Raw genomic sequence first — 24688 nt, forward strand, 5'->3', positions numbered from 1 at the left:
CAAACAGAAAAGGAATAGTTTCATTCTGGAAAACCCAGATAAGTATACTTCTTACATTAAATAAGTTGACAAATGTAAATTTAGGTAAATGTGGTAGAGATGTTTTGGGAGACAAAAATGATGAATGAAAATATGGTAATAATGAATAAGGAACATTAGAACTTCAGTTATTGCCTCACAGATTTATTAAATGGATGGAAAATCTAGGAATTTAAATGATGTTTAGAGTCTTTGCACGTAAAGATATATGGCGGAAACAACGGTCCGGTCTATCCCTCTATAATTGTGATAGTTACATGAAGTGACACAGAACTTGGCCAGTGAAATGTAGCAGGAGCCAGAATCATCTCAGCCAATCCCCCCATCCCAAATGTACCAGCAGAGACTGCTTTCAGGGGGGCTACAAGGAGTAAAAGTGTGGTCATGTGTTTTCTAAAGCTATAAGGTGATGAAATCTATGGGATTATACATCTTCGGGCATATATAAAGTATGTATAGCACAATGGTGCTGTTTTACTCGGTGGTAAAATAAACATTATTTTTATAGTAAAACTAAGAAGGACATGTTCTGGAATCAAGTATAAATGTGGGGTAAATTTTTAAGATAAATACAAGAGACTAAAATATTAAGGCATAAAGGTCACTGGTTTCCTGGTGCCTTTGGCTGAATAGTTCTTGAAGCCCCTGATGTGCCTCAGGGGTAATAACCCTTTTAGAGAATGTTGTGGAATTGGAGTCTGTGTAGAACTCCTAGCAGAATGCTCTGCATTTAGTAAAAACATGAGGAATGCAGGCCGTGTTGCTGCCACTCTCATTCCCACACAAAAGAGCGGTCCTTTAAGAGGACAGAAGATCGACAATTCAATCTCTTGGGTGCCAACATGAAAAATAAAACATGTTGAATTCCACTTGCCAGACCTTGGTTTTGCTTGTGAGAAGTCTCATTGTGAAACTGCTTACTATAGTAGTTTAAGAACTTGGTACTCAAATTATCAGAGTATTCTAGAAGTAAAATGATTTTATGGGTGTTTAACTCTAAGGGAGAAAATTCAGCGATCTGTGTACATTTAGTACCGCGTATCTCTTCATTCCTTTTTTCCCTTGCTCAAGTAATTGTTTTGCATTTTTAAATGATGTAGAGCATTGTTAAGGTGCTTAGCTTAGCCTTTGAATAACAAGCTTCTTTTCACACCATAGGTTTCATGATCAGAAATCAGCCCTGGGATGTCTGCTTGCACTGTTCCCAGGTTTACTCTCTCAGTTCTTTGTATCATCCAGACCCCTGAACTGGAAATACCTTGTTAACTCTGCATTGCTTAATATTCTTTGTTAATTAAACTACTTGGGCATGTTCAGAGCTCAAGTGGAACGTATGCATTTTACTTGACAGGGTTGTTGGCTGGTGTTTAGAGCCCACGTACTAGAAATCATGTTTGTGGGCAGCTGGTAGAGAAAGGTCCATGTGCCAAACAAAGCATTGCACGATGAAACCAGCTCTGTTGTGACGATCCAGTGAAATGATGTGTCTGAGCCCGAGGAAAACCAGAAAGTGCTGTAGGCGTCTGAACATGAAACCAAGGAACAAATTGGGTTCCAAGAGCAGGAGGAATAGAACGTGGATTCTCACTGTTTGGGATTTGTAATTGAGATCCATTGCTCTTATAAGAAAATGCAGTTCGGAAAGACTCAGGATTTTCGGTTGTTAAAATCAATGAAGTTAAAAGAGCAGCTGCTTGTAAAAGTTAATTTTACTTGACATCTGCCAGTCCCAGTAATAAAAGAGAGCATTCTGTGGAACATCCTGTTCTCTATAGAACTGTATCTTTTTGTTACTGTGAGGTCTTGGTTAAAATAAGTTGTTGCCTTTTGCTTTCAAAGGTTATTTTCTCGACCTATAAATTGTGTGTCTCTTAGAATATATGCATGCTAACGCATATATATGGAATCTAAAAAAAAAAAGTGGTACTGATGAACCTAGTGGCAGGGCAGGAATAAAGATGTAGACATAGAGAATGGACTTGAGGACACGGGGCGGGGAGAGGGAAGCTGGGGCGAAGTGAGAGTAGCATTGACATATATACGCTGCCAAATGTAAAATAGCTAGCTAGTGAGAAGCAGCCGCATAGCACAGGGAGATCAGCTCGGTGCTTTGTGACCACCTGGAGGGGTGGGATAGGGAGGGTGGGAGGGAGGCTCAAGAGGAAGGGGATATGGGGATATATGTATGTATACGACTGATTCACTTTGTTGTACAACAGAAACTAACACAGTATTGTGAAGCAATTATACTCCAGTAAAGATGTATTAAAAAAACGAATATATGCATAAGCATAAATTGTGCATCTTCAATTTAGTAGAAAACGGTTGGTGTGCTTGATGTTAAGTTGATACTCCCTGGCAGTTAGGAAGTGCAGGAGGAGCCATCTCAGCTCCTGTATGAAGTGAGCAGAACGTAAAGACATTTTGAAAAGCATTCCCTACGTTTTTCATTAAAAAACACACCTATCAGAAACTTGTCGTCCACACAGAAACCTGCACACAGATGTTTTTAGCAGCTTTAATCATAATTGCTAAAACTGGGAAGCAACCAAGATGTCCTTCAGGTGGTGAATGGAAAAAAAACTGGTACATCCAGATGAAATGAGCTATCAAGCCATGAAAAACATGGAGGAAGCTTCAGTGTTCATTACTGAGTGAAAGAAGCCAGTCTAAAAAGGCTACATCCTGTATGATTCCAACTCCGTGACATTCTAGAAAAGGCAGAACTATGGAGACAGTAAAAAGATCAGTGGTTACCAGAAATTAGGGGGGAGGAAAGGATGAATGAGTGGAACACAGAGATTTTAGGGCAGTGAGACTGTTCTCTGTGATACTACAGCGGTGGGTAAATGTCATGATGTGTTTGTCCAAACCCATAGAATGTACAATAGCAAAAGTGAACCCTCTGTAACCCTAGGTAAACTCTGGACTTTGGGTGCTAATGATGTGTCAGTATAGGTTCATCAGTTGTAATAAACGTACCAATTTCATGGGGGTAATGGGGAGGCTATGCATGTGGGGGGCAGAGGGTATATGGGAAACCTTGTACCTTCCTCTCAGTTTTGCTGTGAACCTAAAACTGCTCCAAAAAATAAAGTCTGTTAAAAATAAAAAGGAAAAAAAACCCCAAACCAGAACAAAAACTACCTAATTTTGGAGGCTTTGTGAATGTATATGAATGCCCTGCCCTAATATCACCGGAATAGTCTATTCTGCTTTGAGTGGAAGAAGATTATATGAAAAAAAGGGTCTGCCTTGTGCTGATCACCTATCTCGGATTTCTTTTAAGGCACAGCTTTGATAGGAGTGCACATGGTCATTCCTCCTGGGTTTGTAAGGAAGCTGAAGGGAGTGGTAGAGGGTGAAAACACCAGAGAACAAAATGGAGCAATATTTTCGAAGTGAGCATTGTTTTCCTGTCATTTTTATGTGTTTTAATTTAGCCAGTGTTGGGTGAGCAGTTCAGAGAGAAGGGATTTATTATTTTCAAATGAAGCCATTCTCTTGTTCTTCATTTTCAACTTATGGCATCACCCTTGTTTTCCACAGGTCTGCTGACTCTTTAAAAGCCATTTAGTGTGTTCCTTACGTGCTTATTAACTCCTTGTGTATTCTCGTTCCCTCCCTTCATGCCCATCTTCTGAAGAGGGAAATCATGAAAAATTTTTTCTTTCTATAGGCCCTGTTCACAAATTTGACTTCACAGTCGCCACTGGCTGGCAGCAGACTCTCCTTAAGGATTTTAAGAGCAACAGTCAGCCTCACAACTGGTGGCAGAGTGCTTTCCTCAGGGAACGTTTTTTTCAACGTTGTTCCAAGTGTGCGAGAAAAGAGTTAAATTAGAGGAGCTGCTGGTTGTATTCTCATTCTCTCCCTTCCTCACCCTTCTCTCTTCCTCCCTCCCTTCCTGCCCCCACAAACCTGTAATTGCATAAAATCAGTATTATAAAACTTTTAGGTCAATTGGCAGAATTCTTCATTTCTCTCTCCCAATGGGGAAGCACACACCCGGCAGGTCTCCAGGGCAGACATTGCCATGGGTCCTGTTCTCCCCTGGGTGGGGCTTGAACCCTGAGCTCGAAGCAGCACTGCCAGTGACATCCCTGCCTTATGCACATTCCCTGGGAAACCCAGCCCTTCCATGGTGTATCCGCTACTTGCTTGCTGATCACGCCTAAATCTATACCCTCAGCTCCATACCCTCTCCTGGGCTCTAAATCCATATATGTTTAGTTGCCTCTTGGATATTCAAAGGCACCTCAAATTCAGCATGCCTAAAACTAGGAATTTTCTTTCCTCTCTTGATCCTCCTCTTCCTGTGGCCACTGTATTGCCATTAATAGAACAGTCTGCCCACCGGATGTCCTCTGTCACTCCTTCTGTTGTGGGCATGAAGTTATGTGGAGGATTCCTCCTTATTTCCTTTCTTTTGCTGCTGCCTCGTTATGGATCTTGGGTCCCTGGATGGCCCTCCTCCAAGCCATTCCTCTCCCTTTGAAAAAATCCCTCAGCCCTCCTTCCCTCCCTCCCCTGAACTATACTTCACACACAAATGTATGCAAAATAATGTAACAAACGCCCTTGTACTGACCTCCAGGATCATAATTCTGAAGGTTATTTTTTCCATGCTGATCTGATTTCAGCAGGACATCTAGACTTTGTTTTCTGTGTTTGCCTTACTCTTGAAAACATCTCAGAACCCAGCATGCTCTACAGCCAGGCTTTTCCATTCTTGAGTAGATTAATCTTCTAATTGCTATTTGGGTTTCGTTTTCAAAACTTTATGTCCTTTTTGGGGTAGGAGTGTTTCGAGACAAATATTTTGGACTCCTTTTCAAAATAACTTATCCACCAGAAACTGTAATAGTTAGCAGTAATATCTCAAAAAGCGTTTACCCCAGCACTTTAGTTTCAGCATTGTTATATAAACGACACAGGATGTTTCTTTACCAGCCTCCGACTGGTTTCTGTGTGGCTTGTGCAGTGGCAGGTAGCTGTCCAGTGGGTCCTAGTCTCACGTGGGCTCTGTGTGCAGTACCTCGTGCTCAGGCCTGAGGATGCTGCTTCCTCAGGAGGAAACTACAAGGTGGGCCAGACACCTCCAGACTCGCTTTTACTTTTTGTGCCTTTGCATCTGTGTGGTATTTTTTTTTTAAATTTATTTATTTTATTTATTTATTTTTGGCTGCATTGGGTCTTCATTGCTGCGCGGGCTTCTCATTCCAGTGGCTTCTTTTGTTGTGGAGCACGGGCTCTAGGCGCGCGGGCTTCAGTAGTTGTGGCATGTGTGCTCAATAGTTGTGACTCACGGGCTCTAGAGCACAGGCTCAGTAGTTGTGGAGCACAGAACTAGCTGCTCCGTGGCATGTGGGATCCTCCCGGACCAGGGATCAAACCCGTGTCCCCGGTATTGGCAGGCAGACTCTTAACCTCTGCGCCACCAGGGAAGCCCCTCATCTGTGTGGTATTTAATGTTATTAAAAGAATTATTAGTTGGAAAAATGCATTATTATTTTTTGTACACAAATATATGGCAAAATGCAAGATTTACTCAATGATAGTAATCTTTGAAATGAGATTTATTTAAGAATGAATAGTTTATAATGCTGAAAAACAGCACAAACCTTGCATTGATTAATTCAGTGTACTAGATGTATTGTTAATAATGAAAAGACATCTTAAGAGCTCACCTCTGACCTCTCAACAATAAGAAATAAGGTACATGTTATGCCAACTTTTATTAATGTTACCATGAAACAGCCCTAACTCATACACCCCATTTAGGCTTTGCAGATGTAAACTCTGATAGATCTTCTTTCTCTTTCATTGTTGGTGATTTGTGTGTCAAGGACATTGTTGTATTTTCTATCAAAACAAACAAACAACTAAGACATATCTGGAAACCAAAGTCTATTTAAACTAGACAAATACTCATTTCAGGTTGTAGAGGAAAGTCCTTAATGCTGAAAATCTTGTCATGATTGTGTATTGCTTTCTTGGAAGGCTGACAGTTGTGATTTATTAGTTTTGATTTAGATTTAGTTTTGCTCAAAGCAGGAATTTGAAACGCTTTAGCTATGAAAAGTATATAGATATATTTTTTTATGGTTATCAATTTTTTTACTGAAGTCTAGTTGATTTACAATGTGTTAATTTCTGCTGTACAGCAGAGTGATTCAGTTATATATACATACATTCTTTTTTAAAATATTTTTTTCCATTATGGTTTATCATAGAATATTGAATATAGTTAAATGTGAAATCTAAGATATGACACAAATGAACTTAGATATAATTTTTTTTCATCAATTAGTGGAATTTACACAGTTGCAAGTTTTTGGCCCCTCATAGCCCAGTGGATATAGTAGTAGCTACTTGGGCTCAGAGAGAAATTCCAGAAGAAATGATAGAGCCTGCAGTCCCTAAAATGAAGTTTATATTGTCAGCAAAAGGTCAGTAGACAGCTTTGCCACTTTAAAGAGCTTTGGAATAGCTTTATTATCTCATCTCCTTAACATGAAGAGATGTGTGCTCTTTTTGAAAATGCTGATTGTTTTACAAGTTGAAAGCAGAACCTTTGGAAATCTCAAAAATCTTCCTTGAGATAATTTTACACAGAGCATTTAGGAATTATTCTTCTCAGTGATTCAAACTTGAAAATAAGGTGTGGGGGTTGGGAAGGGGTGGGGAGAGAATCAAATCGTTGAGCATATGTGTTCCAGAAACTGGGGTAGTGGCCCATTTCTACCTGATCTGCTGCCACTGTGTCTGTTGGAGATGGCTGAGCTGTCGTTCTGCACCGTGTTTCAGAAATTCGGCCCAAGAGGAGGATTTTAAGAACCTGTCTGATGAAAGAATTGGTGTGATGATGTTAGCCTGAGAGCCTGAGGGAATTTTAAGTGGTTTTAATTTTGGGAGTGGGTAACTTTCATTTTGAAAATTTCACTCTGGCCTTGGTTTAGAAAGACAAGAAGGGAGGGAGAAACATAGTGAGTGAAGATGCTATATCCACAGTTCAGGATAAAGGGAATGCAGGCTCAGATGGAGATAGGCGTACGATTGAGATATATTGCCTATGTGGAATGAAGAGACGTTTAGGAATATTTTGCTGGTGTTTCTGTTTGCTTGCTTTCATTCAGAAAACATGGGTTGATCAGAAATCATGCTACACAGATTGACAGAAGCAACTCCTAGTCTGTCTGCTCCAGTTTCAGAAAATTGACTTTTGAAATATCTAGATACGTTATTTTAATCTTTTTAGAGCATAGCTCTGTTTCTGAGCCATGAAACCTCTTGAACAATGAAAATGATATTTTGTAAAGGGATTTGACATTAGCCGATACAGGGTGTAGTAAAGTGTCTTGTTTATAAAAACTTTATAACATATTATATGTCATGAAATACTAGACTTAGCATTTCTTAGGGATACTGAGAATCTTTTGGTTGCACTAAAATGCAGCAGACTGTCTCACTTTATTGTATTTTAAATTAATAACTGTTCACATGTATTGACTCACAAAATTGGGAATGTTTCTCTGTTATTACTAGATATGATTTAATAAAAATGACTTCATATTTGGCATTTTGGTCAACATTTTTTCACAAATATAGTATTTATTAGATGTTTTTAAAGTGATAGTTGTATTTGCATAACATTGAAAGTTAAGTTTGAATTAAATTAATTGATGAATTACTTTTAATTAACAAAATAATTAGACAGGATACCCTATATAAAACCAAAGGATATCCTTCAGTTTCTTTTTTAGTCTTAGGAAGGTTCTCTTTTGTGAATTATCAAATGATTTATTAGTAGAATACAAGAACTATGTATTTGATATACTTGAATCCAGAAGAAATCTATCTTTTACATTTGTTTTGGTGTTTTATTTAGGTGACTTCAAGGTATCTAATTACTTTGACTGAATATTTTTAATTTCTTTGTTTCAAATTCTTATAGCATGAGAGGGCTTTCTCAAGAACAGAGAGAAATATAGAGATACACAGAGATATGATTTTAATATTATTGCACTAAAGTATATCAGAGGCTCACATTTCCATGATATACTGTCAACCTGACACACGGTACTTAGAAATAAGGCTTTGGCTCTTACATTTTGTTTCCTAGATCAACTGGGGGTCATATTTCAAAGTTAAGTACTTTGAGTTGCCTTGGTATGTTTATAAGATGTTCTTGGTTTCTTACAGTAACATGGTTGTCGAAATGAAGGAATGCATGTGTGTGTGTGTATATGTGTGTACATACACTTCCGTGTGTAACCAATTTCACAGTGACTTAGCTATAAATGAAATTCTCTCTCCCCAATTTCTTCATCATCCCAGGATTCAGTGCTGTAAGGTTGGTTGTTGTAAATTTAGAAGTTTTTCCATTTTTATTTGCAAAGATAATATTTTCATGGCTAGAGGCTTTTTCATGAACTCAGGTAGATACTCCCCTCTTATTCTTTGTTTTGTCTCCTTTTTCTTTACTTCCAAACTCAGGGACATACTCTACAAACCTAGGGTCATATGGATAGCTTTTATCACAGAATGGATCAGATTTCTATACAATTCTTTGATTTAAAAAAGAAACAGGGGCTTCCCTGGTGGCACAGTGGTTGAGAGTCTGCCTGCCAATGCAGGGGACACGGGTTCGAGCCCTGGTCTGGGAAGATCCCACATGCCGCGGAGCAGCTGGGCCCGTGAGCCACAATTGCTGAGCCTGCGCATCTGGAGCCTGTGCTCCGCAACAAGAGAGGCCGCGATGGTGAGAGGCCCGTGCACCGTGATGAAGAGTGGCCCCCGCTTGCCACAACTAGAGAAAGCCCTCGCATAGAAACGAAGACCCAACACAGCCATAAAAAAAAATAAAAAATAAATAAATTAATTAATAAAAAAGGAACAGTGGGGAGGACCTTCAAGATGGCAGAGGAGTAAGACTTGGAGATCACCTTCTTCCCACAAATATATAAAAAATACATCTATATGTGGAACAACTCCTACAGAACACCTACTGAATGCTGGCAGAAGACCTCAGACTTCCCCAAAGGGAAGAAACTCCCCACGTCCCTGGCCGTGTGGGTGACAGGGTCTTGGTGCTCCATCCGGCTGTCAAGCCTGAGCCTCTGAGGTGGGAGAGCCAAGTTCAGGACACTGGACCACGAGAGACCTCCCAGGCCCATGTAATATCAATCGGCAAGAACTCTCCCAGAGATCTCCGTCTCAACGCTAAGACCCAGTACACCCAATGGTCAGCAAACTCCAGTGCTGGACACCCCATGCCAAACAACTAGCAAGACAGGAACACAGCCGCACCCATTAGCAGAGTGGCTACCTAAGATCATAATAAGTTCACAGACACCCCAAAACACACCACCGGATGTGGCCTAGCCCACCAGAAAGACAAGATCCAGCTTCATCCACCAGAACACAGGCACCAGTCCCCTCCACCAGGAAGCCTACACAACTCACTGAACCAACCTTACCCACTGGGGGCAGACCCCAAAAACAATGGGAACTATTAACCTGCAGCCTGTGAAAAGGAGACCTCAAACACAGTAAGGTAAGCAAAATGAGAAGACAGAGAAACACACAGCAGATGAAGGAGCGAGGTGAAAACCCACCAGACCAATCAAATGAAGAGGAAATAGGCAGTCTACCTGAAAAAGAATTCAGAGTAATGATAGTAAAGATGATTGAAAATCTTGGAAATAGAATGGAGAAGATACAAGAAAAGTTTAACAAGGACCTCGAAGAACTAAAGAGCAAACAAACGTTGAACAACACAATAAATGAAATTAAAAATTCTCTAGAAGGACTCAACAGTAGAATAACTGAGGTAGAAGAACGGATAAGTGACCTGGAAGATAAAATAGTGGAAATAACTACCACAGAGCAGAATAAAGAGAAAAGAATGAAAAGAATTGAGGACAATCTCAGAGACCTCTGGGACAACATTAAACACACCAACATTCGAATTATAGGGGTCCCAGAAGAAGAAGAGAAAAAGAAAGGGACTGAGAAAATATTTGAAGAGATTATAGTTGAAAACCTCCCTAATATGGGAAAGAAAATAGTCAGTTAAAAGTCCAGGAAGCATAGAGAGTCCCATACAGGATAAATTCAAGGAGAAACACGCCAAGACACATATTAATCAAACTATCAAAAATTAAATACAAAGAAAAAATATTAAAAGCATCAAGGGAAAAACAACAATTAACATACAAGGGAATCCCCATAAGGTTAACAGCTGATCTTTCAGCAGAAACTCTGCAAGCCAGAAGGGAGTGGCAGGACATATTTAAAGGGATGAAAGGGAAAAACCTACAAACAAGATTACTCTACCCAGAAAGGATCTCATTCAGATTTGACGGAGAAATTAAAACCTTTACAGACAAGCAAAAGCTAAGAGAATTCACCACCACCAAACCAGCTTTACAACAAATGCTAAAGGAACTTCTCTAGGCAGGAAACACAAGAGAAGGAAAAGACTTTAATAACAAACCCAAAACAATGAAGAAAATGGTAATAGGAACATACATATCGATAATTACCCTAAATGTAAATGGATTAAATGCTCCAACCAAAAGACATAGACTGGCTGAATGGATACAAAAACAAGACCCATATATATGCTGTCTATAAGAGACCCACTTCAGACCTAGGGACACATACAGACTGAAAGTGAGGGGATGGAAAAAGATATTGCATGCAAATGGAAATCAAAAGAAGGCTGGAGTAGCGATTCTCATATCAGACAAAAGAGACTTTAAAATAAAGACTATTACAAGATACAAAGAGGGACACTATATAATGATCAAGGGATCAATCCAAGAAGATAAATCAATTGTAAATATTTATGCACCCAATGGAGGAGCACCTCAATACATAAGGCAAATGCTAACAGCCATAAAAGGGGAAATTGACAGTAACACAATCATAGTAGGGGACTTTAACACCCCAGTTTCACCAATGACAGATCATCCAAAATGAAAATAAATAAGGAGACACAAGCTTTAAATGATACATTAAACAAGATGGACTTAATTAATATTTATAGGACATTCCATCCAAAAACAACAGAGTATACTTTCTTCTCAAGTGCTCATGGAACATTCTTCAGGATAGATCATATCTTGGGTCACAAATCAAGCCTTGGTAAATTTAAGAAAATTGAAATCGTATCAAGTATCTTCTCCAACCACAACACCATGAGACTAGTTATCAATTACAGGAAAAGATCTGTAAAAAATACAAACACATGGAGGCTAAACAATACACTACCAAATAACCAAGAGATCACTGAGGAAATCAAAAAATACCTAGAAACAAATGACAATGAAAACACGATGACCCACAACCAATGGGATGCAGCAAAAGCAGTTCTAAGAGGGAAGTTTATAGCAATACAATCCTACCTCAAGAAACAAGAAAAATCTCAAATAAACAACCTAACCTTACACCTAAAGCAGTTAGAGAAAGAAGAACGAAAAACCCCAAAGTTAGCAGAAGGAAAGAAATCATAAAAATCAGGTCAGAAATAAATGAAAAAGAAATGAAGGAAACAATAGCAAAGATCATTATAACTAAAAGCTAGTTTTTTGAGAAGATAAACAAAATTGATAAACCATTAACCAGACTCTTCAAGAAAAAAAGGAAGACTCAGATCAACAGAATTAGAAATGATAAAGGAGAAGTAATAACTGACACTGCAGAAATACAAAGGATCATGAGAGACGACTACAAGCTGCTGTATGCCATTAAAATGGACAACCTGGAAGAAATGGAAAAATTCTTAGAAAAGCACAACCTTCCGAGACTGAACCAGGAAGAAATAGAAAATATAAACAGACCAATCACAAGCACTGAAATTGAAACTGTGATTAAAAATCTTCCAACAAACAAAAGCCCAGGGCCAGATGGCTTCACAGGTGAATTCTATCAAACATTTAGAGAAGAGCTAACACCTATCCTTCTCAAACTCTTCCAAAATACAACAAACTCATTCTACGAGGCCACCATCACCCTGATACCAAAACCAGACAAAGATGTCACAAAGAAAGAAAACTACAGGCCAATATCACTGATGAACATAGATGCAAAAATCCTCAACAGAATACTGGCAAACAGAATCCAACAGCACATTAAAAGGATCATACACCATGATCAAGTGGGGTTTATCCCAGGAATGCAAGGATTCCTCAATATACACAAATCAATCAATGTGATACACCATATTAACAAATTGAAGGATAAAAACCATATGATCATCTCAGGAGATGCAGAAAAAGCTTTTGACAGAATTCAACACCCATTTGTTATAGAAACCCTCCAGAAAGTAGGCATAGAGGGAACTTACCTCAACATAATAAAGGCCATATAAGACAAACCCACAGCCAATGTCGTTCTCAATTGTGAAAAATTGAATCCATTTCCACTAAGATCAGGAAACAAGACAAGGTTGCCCACTCTCACCACTGTTATTCAACATAGTTTTGGAAGTGTTAGCCACAGCAATCAGAGAAGAAAAAGAAATAAAAGGAATCCAAATTGGAAAAGAAGAAGTAATACTGTCACTGTTTTCAGGTGACATGATACTATACATAGAGAATCCTAAAGATGCTACCAGAAAACTACTAGAGCTAATCAATGAATTTCGTAAAGTAGCAGGGTACAAAATGAATGCACAGAAATCTCTTGCATTCCTATACACTAATGATGAAAAATCTGAAAGAGAAATTAAGGAAACACTCCCATTTACCATTGCAAGAAAAAGAATAAAATACCCAGGAATAAATCTACCTAAGGAGACAAAAGACCTGTATGTAGAAAACTATAAGACACTGATGAAAGAAATTAAAGATGATACAAACAGATGGAGAGATATACCACATTCTTGGATTGGAAGAATCAACATTGTGAAAATGACTGTCTTACCCAAAGCAATCTACAGATTCAATGCAATCCCTATCAAACTACCACTGCCATTTTTCACAGAAGTAAAACAAAAAATTTCACAATATGTATGGAAACACAAAAGACCCCGAATAGCCAAAGCAATCTTGAGAAAGAAAAACAGAGGTGGAGCAATCAGGCTCCCTGACTTCAGACTGTACTACAAAGCTACAGTAATCAAGACAGTTTGGTACTGGCACAAAAACAGAAATATAGATCAATGGAACAGGATAGAAACCCCAGAGATAAACCCACACACATATGGTCACTTTATATTTGATAAAGGAGGCAAAGAATATACAATGTAGAAGAGACAGCCCCTTAAATTGGTGGTGCTGGGAAAACTAGACAGCTACATGTAAAAGAATGCATTTAGAACCCTCCCTAACACCATACACAAAAATAAACTCAAAATGGATTAAAGACCTAAATGTAAGGCCAGACACTATCAAACTCTTAGAGGAAAACATAGGCAGAACATTCTATGACATAAATCACAGCAAGATCCTTTTTGACCCACCTCCTAGAGAAATGGAAGTAAAAACAAAAATAAACAACTGGGACCTAATGCAACTTAAAAGCTTTTGCACAGCAAAAGAAACCATAAAGAAGACGAAAAGATAACCCTTAGAATGGGAGAAAATATTTGCAAATGAAGCAACTGACAAAGGATTAATCTGCAAAATATACAAGCAGCTCATGCAGCTCAATATCAAAAAAACAAACCACCCAACCCATAAATGGCCCGAAGACCTAAATAGACATTTCTCCAAAGAAGATATACACATTGCCAGCAAACACATGAAAGGATGCTCAGCATCACTAATCATTAGAGAAATGCAAATCAGAACTACAATGAGGTATCACCTAACACCAGTCAGAATGGCCATCATCAAAAAGTCTACAAACAATAAATGCTGGAGAGGGTGTGGAGAAAAGTGAACCCTCTTGCAGTGTTGGTGGGAATGTAAATTGATACAGCCATTATGGAGAACAGTATGGAGGTTCCTTAAAAAAACTAAAAATAGAACTACCATACGACCCAGCAATCCCACTACTGGGCATATACCCTGAGAAAACCATAATTCAAAAAGAGTCATGTACCACAATGGTCACTGCAGCACTATTTACAATAGCCAGAACATGGAAGCAACCTAAGTGTCCATAAACAGATGAATGGATAAGATGTGGCACATATATACAATGGAATATTACTCAGCCATAAAGAGAAACGAAATTGAGTTATTTGTAGTGAGGTGGATGGACCTAGAGTCTGTCATACAGAGTGAAGTAAGTCAGAAAGAGAAAAACAAATACTGTATGCTAACACATATATATGGAATCTACAAAAAAAACTGGTTCTGATGAACCTAGGGGCAGGATAGGATTAAAGACACAGACGCAGAGAATGGACTTGAGGACACGGGGAGGGGGAAGGGTAAGCTGGGATGAAGTGAGGGAGGGCCATTGACATATATACACTACCAAATGTAAAATAGATAGCTAGTGGGAAGCAGCCGCATGGCACAGGGAGATCAGCTCGGTGCTTTGTGACCACCTAGAGGGGTGGGATAGGGAGGGTGAGAGGGAGACACAAGAGGGAGGGGATATGGGGATATATGTTCACTTTGTTATACAGCAGAAACTAACACAACATTTTAAAGCAATTATACTCCAATAAAGATGTTAAAAAAAAACAAAAAAAAAGAACAGTGTCCTTACATTTTAGGAACCCCCCCATCTCCTTCCGCTCTCCGGGTCCCCATTTTGCATGTAGTTCAGATGAGTTCAGTCTGAGGCCTTTGCAGTGGTTACTCACCCCCTTCTCTGCTTTCAGTTAACAGCCAGGTCCTTGCCCGCTGTGCAGTCGGATGAGAGACTCCAGCCTCTGCTCAACCACCTCAGGTAATACAAAGGCCCAGCCTGTCAAACTTGTAAATCCACCTGCATTATGGTGGGTAAAGTACACCAACGTGGTTAAAGCCTCTTCGATGTCTAAAAACTTTACAAAGCCTTTCTTTTTTCTTTTTCTTTTTTTCTGTAATTCTCTGATTTAAGTTGAAGTTCTTAGTGCAATGCGCTTGTTACCCTTGACTTCAGGGTACTATAGAAAGTTCTTTTAATTCTATAAAAATATGTAGAACTGGTTGATAAGTTGAAGTTAAAATGAGTTGTGATGACTGAGTTCAGAAAGATCTCAAAGGAATGAGCTATTTGCTTAACTGCGAGGCTAAGACAAACTATGGGAACCTGCACATATTTTGTTGGCGGTAGTTGAAATAAGTTATATTTGTTTTCTAAATACAAAAATAATTTATCCTCATTATTTAAAAACAAACTTAGAAAATACAGGAAAGGAGGAGGAAAAGCCTATCATCACTACTCAGAAATAATACTGCTTTCCTCTGTGCTGTTTTAAAACTCAGTGTTGTAATTATACTTTTATATAATTCACTAATTTTTTCATTTTTTCTGTTACTAAAATCTCTCCACAAACATAGTTTTTCATGATTATATGATATTTTCTTGTATGGGTGTCCTATAGTATATTTATCATTCTTTGGGGAGCATTTAGACCATTTTTCATTCTTTTCACTAGTGTAAAAAATGCGGTATGTAAATCTTTATCTGTATTTTTGATTGTTTCCTTAGCATGGGTTTTCAGAAGTGGAATTTGTGAAAGCATATGAACCCTTTTAAAGATTTAAGTATATTTATTTCTTTTTCAAAAACCTTATTCTACTTGTATTTTCATACAAGATCCCCCATGTTGCTGTACCCTGAACAAGAGGGGGCAGCTAAAACAGTTGCTAATTTAATAGGTTTACCATAAAGATACTGTTGATATCATGTACTTTGCACTGATTATTATTAAGAATGATTTTAAATCATTTTGTTATCCATTTTTTTTTGAGGTGGGATTAACTATCTGTATCTTTGCCCATTTATTGATAGCATCTTTTGATTATTTGATCTTACGTACTTTAGATATAAAGGATAGTGACTCTTCGTTATATTTGTTACAATCGTTTTTTTTTTTTCTGAAAGTTTTTTATTATGTTGCATTATCCAACATACCTACATTTTCAAGTTTTATGCAGCCAAGCACCTTTAGTGTTTTCCTCTATGGTTTCTTTTTATTCTTTTGAAACCTAGAATGCTACTGCTCCTTCAGAAATTGGCATGGACGTTAATTTCCAGTGTCTTTCAGTGTTCTTCGTTTTCCTCCTCCCCTGCCTCCCTGCTCCCTCTTTTCCTCCTCTCCTGTCCTCCTCTCCAGTTGCGGAGGGTGGGGTCCAGACTAACACTTCACGAGGGACTGAGTAGCATGAATACTGTACAGAGTTGTTAAATTTCTGAGAGCTCTGTGTTAGTGAGTCACTCCCCTGCCCGCCTCTCCTCCCTATCCCAGCCTGAGCATCTCCCTCTGGTGGCCTCTTATCTTTGCCCAATTTGCCCTCTCTATTTCACATCACTGCTGCAGTGATTATATTATTCCTCGGTTTAAAAGCATTCTGTCTCCTGAATTTCCCCCGGGATGAAGTGAGAACTTCTCAGCCTGGCAGATTAGGTCCTTCTGGAAGGAGCTGGCCTGGCTCTTTGGACTTTCTGTCAGTACTGACGCCCTGACTTCTCCTGCCAGCAGGTGCCCTGAAGCTCCTCCAGTGTGACATGCCCTTGCTCTCCTCAGTGCCCTTGCAGATAATTTCCCGGAATGCTCTTTTCCCCTTCCTCCACCTCTGTGACTTGACTAATGTTGCTTGTTCTTGTTCGCCTCCTCTGATGAGCTCTCCCTGACCACTTGGTTCTCACCCTCCCTTCCTCGCACCCGGCTCCCTCTCAGGTGTTTATTTGTGTTCCCGTAATACTGCATGGCTCCCCATGTTACAGAACCTATGATACTGTAATCGCTTGTTTCCTTGCCTGATTTCTCCATTATAGTATGAACTGCTCCAGAGCTGCAAAGTGCTTTTCATGATAGGTCTTCATTATGTGTTTTGTTGAATGAATGAATACGTGTTATACCAGTGATATTTTGTTGGTTTTTTTCTGCATAAAGTTTTTATAATTTATAATAATCATATTGTTACAGTTCTTTTCCCTATAAAAGCATTGAGTCAGAAGACATAGACCTAAAGGGCTGGATCTCACATCTAGTCAGTACTTGATTCTGTGAGATAATGATGGATTCTCCTTCCTCCACCCCAGTGCGGTCATTGTCAACTAGAGTTTAGATTAACTACTGACACGTCTTCTTGAGTCCTTGAAACTTGCACAAACTGTACATTCATTTAGGGCTTTCATTCTCTGTGGAAGTCACTTGTGGCTGTTTGCTAAGCAACCAGGGCTAGATGCTACATGTAATATGCACCAACTGATGTTGCTTTTTTAAAAATTATTATTATTATTAAACCAAATGGTTTCTTGTTTTATTACCATGTCAGAGACATCTGTATGTAGGGTGTCAGCTGATGTGCATAGTTGGACACTTCCTGTTACACAAAGTAACCTTGTGGGAAGCCTTTCAAGTGTATTGAATTGTCTCTTGGCTGTCTAAATGTAATGTTTTTCTTTTACCTTCCTTTTGCTTAGGTCAAAATAGGAAAGAATACTGTTTGGATTGAAAGATGCTAATGATAATCTTGTTAGGAAAAAATAATCATCATTGATTTGCATGAACTGTATAGTTTTAAGTATAACCGAGAAGGGGAGGTGGACATTAGGAGGTTGAAACTGAAATCATTATTAGGTCTAATTTTGTTTAGTGCCTCTAATGATCAAAGAGGAATGATGAGTAGTGTTTTAATTAAGTTTGTCAATAAAACTAATTTGGGAGATGATAACAATATCCGCAAAAATTGAAGTAGCAATACAGAGAAATTCCCAAGTCATTTTACGGGACTTAGACATTCAAAGAGAATTAGTATAACACTTTGCCAACCTAATAATTTAGTATATTGCTTAACAATATATATCATTCTGAGAATGTAGAAGCGATGTGTCCAGATTTTCTTAGTTGAACCTAGTTACATAGTTAAAAGTTAAATTAACCACAGAAAGCATTTTGCTTCAATCTCTTATGGAAATGCAAGCTATTCGTTAGTAGCATCCATCAGTAACTGAGCACCTATTATGTGCCGGGGATTACAAAAAAAAAAAAAGACAATTTCTGTTCTCAAGGAATTTACAGTTTTGATTTCATTTGAGGGATAGGCATTTAAACACATTACAACATTTGTAAACCTTTTGAATGGAATTAAACACAAAGTACATTTCCTTAAGTGATGAGGCCATGAAGTGGTTGTTTGGATTCCACACCCCCTAGCACAGTGGTGGCTCACAGTGGCTGCTCAGATTGGACTGAACTTTGATCTCACTTGGGGGAGGATGTTGTCAGTGACTGTGAAGGAGAGTAAAGGAGGACAAGGGGGTGAATTGGACTGCTGGGATCATAGGTTCAGTGGGTTCAGACATTTTAAAGTTGAGATGCCGGTGGAGCATATGGGGGGTGTTTAGTAAGTAGCTGAATATAGACCCGGAGTTTGAGAGCGAGGTTTATAGAGAGACATTTGCTAATCTCCACTATATAGGGATGGTTAAAATCAGGGGGATGGTTGAGATCACTCAGGGAGAGAATATAGAGTGATAAGAAAAGGGGAAGTGGCCCTGAACAGAACCCATAGAAGTGAGTGTTTAAGTGACCTGTGATGGGCAGTGATGGAGGGAGGAGATGAGTTAAAAGGGAAGCCAGTAAAGACACCAGGGAGGAATCTCGAGTGAAACAGGAGCACAGCAAGGTGTGGTGACATCAACAATGCTAAGGGAAAGCTTTCAGAAAGGTGAACACTGTTAAATGCGTAGGGAAGTCAGGTCAGAATCTCCTCACGTCAGTTGGATTAGGTGCATGGGAGCCACGGGTGGCTCAGACCCCGCCTTGCAGTGGTACAGATGCAAGTCTATCCTTGTGGTGGGGGTCGAGGAGGAAATGAGGAACGAGGCTGTGGGCATACGGGGAGCGTAGACTGCTCTTGGCAGAGCGAGGAGGAAAGGGGACTGTACCCATGAGTGTCATGGTTGAAGCAAGTGTTTGATTTTTCCCCGAAGGCTGGAAAGATGAGCAATGTTTATCGGTCAGGGAGAAACGAGGTTTATGGGAATAAGAGGAAATAATTGAAGGGGCAAGTAATTAGAAGAGGGAGGAGGACATGGGACCCAGAAATCAAACTGGCTAGTTTACAAAGTACTGTCCAAACTGGCTTTTTAGTTCATACTCAGAACACCCCAGTGAGGATGGTAGACGGTTGTTTGTCATTATCCCTATTTTAAAGTTTAGTGATGGAGCCTCAGGAAGTTCGTGTTAAATTCCGAAATGCCAGAGAGAATTTGCGTAAATCATAATTTCTGCTCTCCTCAAGTCACATATCATTATATACATCATCTAATGAGTCCACATCTCAAGGTGACCTTACACATCCTCACACATCACTGCATTTTCTAGGGTGAATTATATCATGTACTGATTTTCTAATTTGGAGATATATAAAGGCCTTGGGATATGTTCCTGTAAATGTAGAAGTTTATTGTGTTTAAGTGTCTTTGCTACCCTAATGTTGGTACCTATGGGATAATATTTATAAAAATGTATTAGACTACCAAGGGTGTTTATGTTAAAGATTGTTATTTTTATTTATTGTATCATTTACAAATGCTAGGTGTAAATAGGTGAGACTGCAGAAGAAAAGTTGTAGCCCACAATCTACATGTGATTACTTGGATATGATTTTTTTTCCCTTAAAAATAATGCCTTTCCCCACAGTGTGTCTTCCTCCTTCACCTCTCCACCTCAAGATATGAAGTGAATATTGTTCTCATTTAATATTTTGCCAATAAATTTAATGATTTTCCAACTCTTTAATTAAAAATTAAAGAATAATTTCAAAACCATGTATTTGTTACACTATTTTTCCTAATTTTATTAGCATATTTCAACCTAAGAATAAAACAGAAATCAAGTAAAGATAAGAGAAGCTAGCAAAGAGAAGCATTACCTGTAGTAAATACTTGAACTGTATCACATGGATTAACTTGTAATGCATCCTGAATTTCTAAGCAGATGTTTATATTGACCTTTATTTGAAAATCATTTAAAATAATGAAAGCATCTTCCTTCAGTTGGTATTATTTTTTTTCCTTCAGTTGGTATTATTACCAACAATTATTTTGTAAATTTTTTTTCCTAATGCAGTACATTTGGTTGATATGTACACATTTCTATTCATTCCTCCGAAGAATATGCCGACACAGATTTTATATCAGAAATGCAATCTCTGTAAGAAAGCTTTTCCCAGTATCCATGGTGGTACAGTTCCCAGTGTTTTATTTTTGAGTTAGTTCTCATTTTGAAATCAGAAAATTGTTGGGAATTCATGTGTTAGGAAAGGTTTGGTAGATCAGGATGCCCACCAGGTGAGGGCTGAAGTGAGAGCCTCATTAACGTGGTCCACGGGCTCCAGCTGTTCGTCAGCTCTTCCTCATCACCTGTTTCTAAGCTCTGGCATTAACTTGACTATATTTATTTCCTTTTCTACATGCAGCAACATAAGCTTTTAGCTCAGTGATTATTGTGAAGATGTTTCAGGTGCCTTGTAAGATATTAATAAATTAGAAAGAATGTGTTCTTTCCCATTATTTATGGTCTTTGAGTTATTTTTTTTTCACGTTTGTATTGAAAATGTTTATGCCTTTTTAGAGATGTACTTGTCAAAAGTGAGCATTTTATTAAAATCCTCCCATTGTGTTAAGGGCACTATAATGGATACTCTGTGTACAAAGATGCTAAGAGATGTGGTCCCTCAGCTCAAGATGTTTATATGTTAACAGGGAAAGAAGAGCAATCTATACACGCGCACACACACACACACACACACACACTCACACACACACGTGTGGCTGTACTGGAATAGTTGCTGCAGCTTAATCAAGCAGAGGAAGGAGAGAGGTGTATGTGGCTTATGTTACAAATTTTATGTCATTTAATGTTTTTTGATAAAATTTATAGTCATACTATATAAAATTTGGAAAAATAGAAGAAACAAATCCTGCTTCACTAATATAGCCACTGCTAGGCTTTTGTTGTAATCTCTATATATTTTTATGTAACAATAATTTAAATGGTTAAACTAAAAAAATTTTTTTTTCACTTAGTATGTCATACCTATGTAGTAAAGTAGAAGATTACTTTTCATGGCTGCATTTTTAAGTGACTTACAGTATTCAATTGAGGATAGATATATCTATCTTAACCATTCCCATTTTACTGGGTATTCAGGCTTTTTTTGGTTGAATAAAGCTGTGAAGAACAATTACAGAGTGTTAGCAGCTTCTTTGTGGCCAGATGAGGTCCACTGGGGAGAAGATATGCTGTGATGACTGCATGAAGAGGGATGGCAGCGGAGATGTTTCCCAGGAGACGGAGATAGGACAGAGAGCAGTAGCAGCCTAGGTGGCTTATAGCTTTACAGGGACAAGAGAGGCAAGGAAGTGGCCACATCCTTAGCAAGTGAACCAGTGACTTGAAGAAGACAGAATTCAGGATGCTGAATTTTAAACCTTATTAGTGTGTCTAGATTAGAAAATTTTGTTGTAGCCATAACAAATTACCACAAATTGAATGGATTAAAGCAGGACTCATTTTTATCATACAGTCCTGTAGGTCAGAAATCCCACATGGGCCTCCCGCAGCTAAAATCAAGATGCAGCCAGCAGGGCTGTGGCTGTTGCTGGAAGCTCTGGAGCAGAGTGTGCTGCTAAAGCTCACGCATGTTGCTGGCTGAGTGCAGTTCCTTGTGGTGGCGGGACTGAGATCCCCATTTCCTGGCAGGCCGTGAGCCAGGGGCCCACATTCCTTCCTCTGCTTTCCCTGAGCCCCAGAGGCCTCTTTCTGGTCCTTGCGTGTGGTCCCCTGTCCAAGCCGGCAGCAGTGCATCAGTCCTTCTCATGTGTCAGAACTGACTTCTGCGACTGCATCTCTGCCTCCACCCTGAGAAAGCTTTCTGCTTTTACAGTCTCATGTAGTTACATTGCCCACATGTATACCCAGGATAATTGCCCCATCTCAAGGTCCTTAATCTTAATTACATCTGCAGAGTCCTTTTTCCCACATAACCTAACATATTCATGAGTGAACATCTTTGGAGGGCCATTGATCTGCCTATTAATGTGAGGGTTTTCTCTTGGGAGGTTGAAAACAGCTTTTAACATCACTTTTCATCAGTTTTACAGGTAAACCACCACTCTTAATTTATATACAATACTAAATTTCCCTGGGGTTTGTAGTTAGGTCACTTTGTTAGCTTAACATGTTTTAAAGTTGAAAAAGGGTTAACAATGATTTTTACAGGAATATAAAGTACTGATTTTCTTTTCAGTGATACAGAAAGAAGATAGGAAAGTCTTTCCTGGCTCTTCAACTGGCCATCTTGCCAAGGCAAATAGATACCTTTGTAAATAGTAGACTCTGTAATGAGGTTGTACGTAGTGGCTGTGACTTGTGGAGGTAAATACATGGTCACAAACCTTTATTCTAAGTGTTTGTTTTATTTATTATTAATTTAACACATACTACGGGAACTACTTGGTGCCAGGCATGGTGTTAGGTTCTAGGGATACATGTTTATTTCTGCTCTTATAGGACTCAGTGTTGCTCAGAAAAGAGAGAATCTTAAAGTAATTATAGTAAATTATGATGGCTGTTAGCATAGTAGAGGTACCTGATTCTGTGGGGCACATAGCATCATGGAAATCACAGTAGAGGGACATGATTCTGTGGGCACCCAGCCTTGCATGTCACAGTGTTCTTGCAGCTTGTTCCCAAGTAGAAATGTCAGATTTCTGTTGGCCCTCTGACTCCAAGGTTTCTTAGGGATTTATGGATTGTGGATGCTGTCAGTCTTCCTGGAAAGCAAAGTTTATGATTGTTTATGTTTTTCAAGTAGTTTCATTGTCTGTAGTTTTCAAATTTCCTATTCTTCACTCTTTGGGTTTCTTTAAAATATTGATTGTCCTCTAGTTAAGTAATAAAGAAAATTAGTTATTTTACACTGTGTTAGGCATAAAGCACTAGCAAGGTACAAAATGATGACAATGCTATGGGAAACAATTTTCTTAAAAAGCCTGAGAAAGCATTGTGGTAGTTACTGTGATATATTAGCAGCGAAAAAGTGATTTGCGTAGTGCTGTGAGTGGAACTTTCTGTGGTGATGGAAATGTTCTGTACCTGTGCCGCTCAACCCAGCAGCCAGCAGCTACTTATGGCTGTTGAGTGCTTGAAGTATGGCTAGTGTGACTGAAGTGCGCAGGTTGTAATTTTATTTTAATTAATTTAAATTTAAGTAGCCGGTTGTAGCTAATGGTTATTGGATTGGACAGCACGGTTCTCTGTCATATTTGAAATATGTTTACATAGTCATATATTTTTTGAAGTATAATAATGGTTTCTAGATTAGTGGATTTGGAGTTCCAAGTCTGAGGTAGCTGTGGACGTGGTTCTAAGGGCTTGCGGCCACTGAGGGGTCTGAGGTCCCTGAGCCACAGCAGCCCCGTGCTTCCGGGTGTGGGCGTGCCCTCCTTGCCCCCGAGCCACCCACCTGTGCAGGTGTTGCAGGAGGTCTAGTGCTCACGCTGCCCAGCTGGTGAGCTGGGGTTCTGTCCTGGGTCTTTCTGAGCCACCTGGTGCCACGTGTGGAAATCTTGTGAGTCTAAATGTTTAGTGAACCTAAGAAGACCCCCTGGCAACCAGGCACAATTCACAGTAAAAACAAAACATTGATAGATTGGGCTGCGGACAGACAGCCCAGACTCACTGAAGGTGTAGCGCCCTCTCAGTTGTTTGTAACTACTGTTTAGAAAGTAGTTCTAAAAAGATAACATTGATACAAAGGGAATAAACAGCCCATTTTTAATTGAGCTGCCGTGGTCCTTGGTGGACGGCTTACATACTGTCCACAGGAGGCCACTGGGGACCTTGGTCACATGATGTAACTGTGTCCTCTCAGCCTCACAAAAGGCTGCTTCTGGTCACCCAGCTCACACTCACCCCCAGAGCCTCTGTGCTGTCACCTGCTCTGTTTTCCTCACAGCAGCGTCACTGGCTGAAATGGTCATTTTTATGTGTTCATTTGTTTTTTGGTGTGTGTTTGTCTGCAGTGTAAGCTCCATGAGAGCAAGGCATCCTTCCTTCTGTTTACCTCTCTCCCTGTTACTGTAACAGGGGCTGGACCTCAGGAAGACTCCTGAATGAGCCAGTGCTGGGAGAGAACACTTTAGGTTTTAAAATTTTACCTCTCATTTAGGTTTTTTAAGCTACTAAATGTTGAGACTGGATGAGATGGTATAATAGCTTGAACAAAATGTTAGTGAATTTTCTGTCATTTCCAAGGAAAAGCTTTGGTAAAGAAATACTCTTTATACATTGTAGAAATTCAGCACTGGTTTTGCCTTTTGTTTTGGGACTTGGGACTGTTTCTCCTGGAATCAGGAGCTAACCGAAGAGAGTCCTTTCTGTTTCTCTGTGTGACCTCAGAAGGACCCCCTTTCTTTCTCCCCAGTGACCTATCCAAATGTTGAAGACTGTATTTAAAAACAAAATAAAACCAAAGCTATCATGAACCTTGCTGTTTTGATCTATGAAACGAAGACC

At 39.2% G+C, this 24688-nt stretch overlaps 1 protein-coding gene across 2 annotated transcripts in view; it reads left to right on the forward strand.

The window, feature by feature from the left end:
* PRIM2 (DNA primase subunit 2) overlaps positions 1-24688 on the forward strand; it is a 291365-nt gene that overhangs the window by 156807 nt on the left and 109870 nt on the right. For both annotated transcript variants that reach the window (XM_036870754.1, XM_036870755.1), the window contains exon 8: positions 14828-14895. In XM_036870754.1, coding sequence (XP_036726649.1) covers positions 14828-14895 — 68 coding nt within the window. The remainder of the gene's footprint in view (positions 1-14827; positions 14896-24688) is intronic.

The sequence above is a fragment of the Balaenoptera musculus genome, chromosome 11 (genome assembly GCF_009873245.2).
Source record: "Balaenoptera musculus isolate JJ_BM4_2016_0621 chromosome 11, mBalMus1.pri.v3, whole genome shotgun sequence".
Lineage (NCBI taxonomy): Eukaryota > Metazoa > Chordata > Mammalia > Artiodactyla > Balaenopteridae > Balaenoptera > Balaenoptera musculus.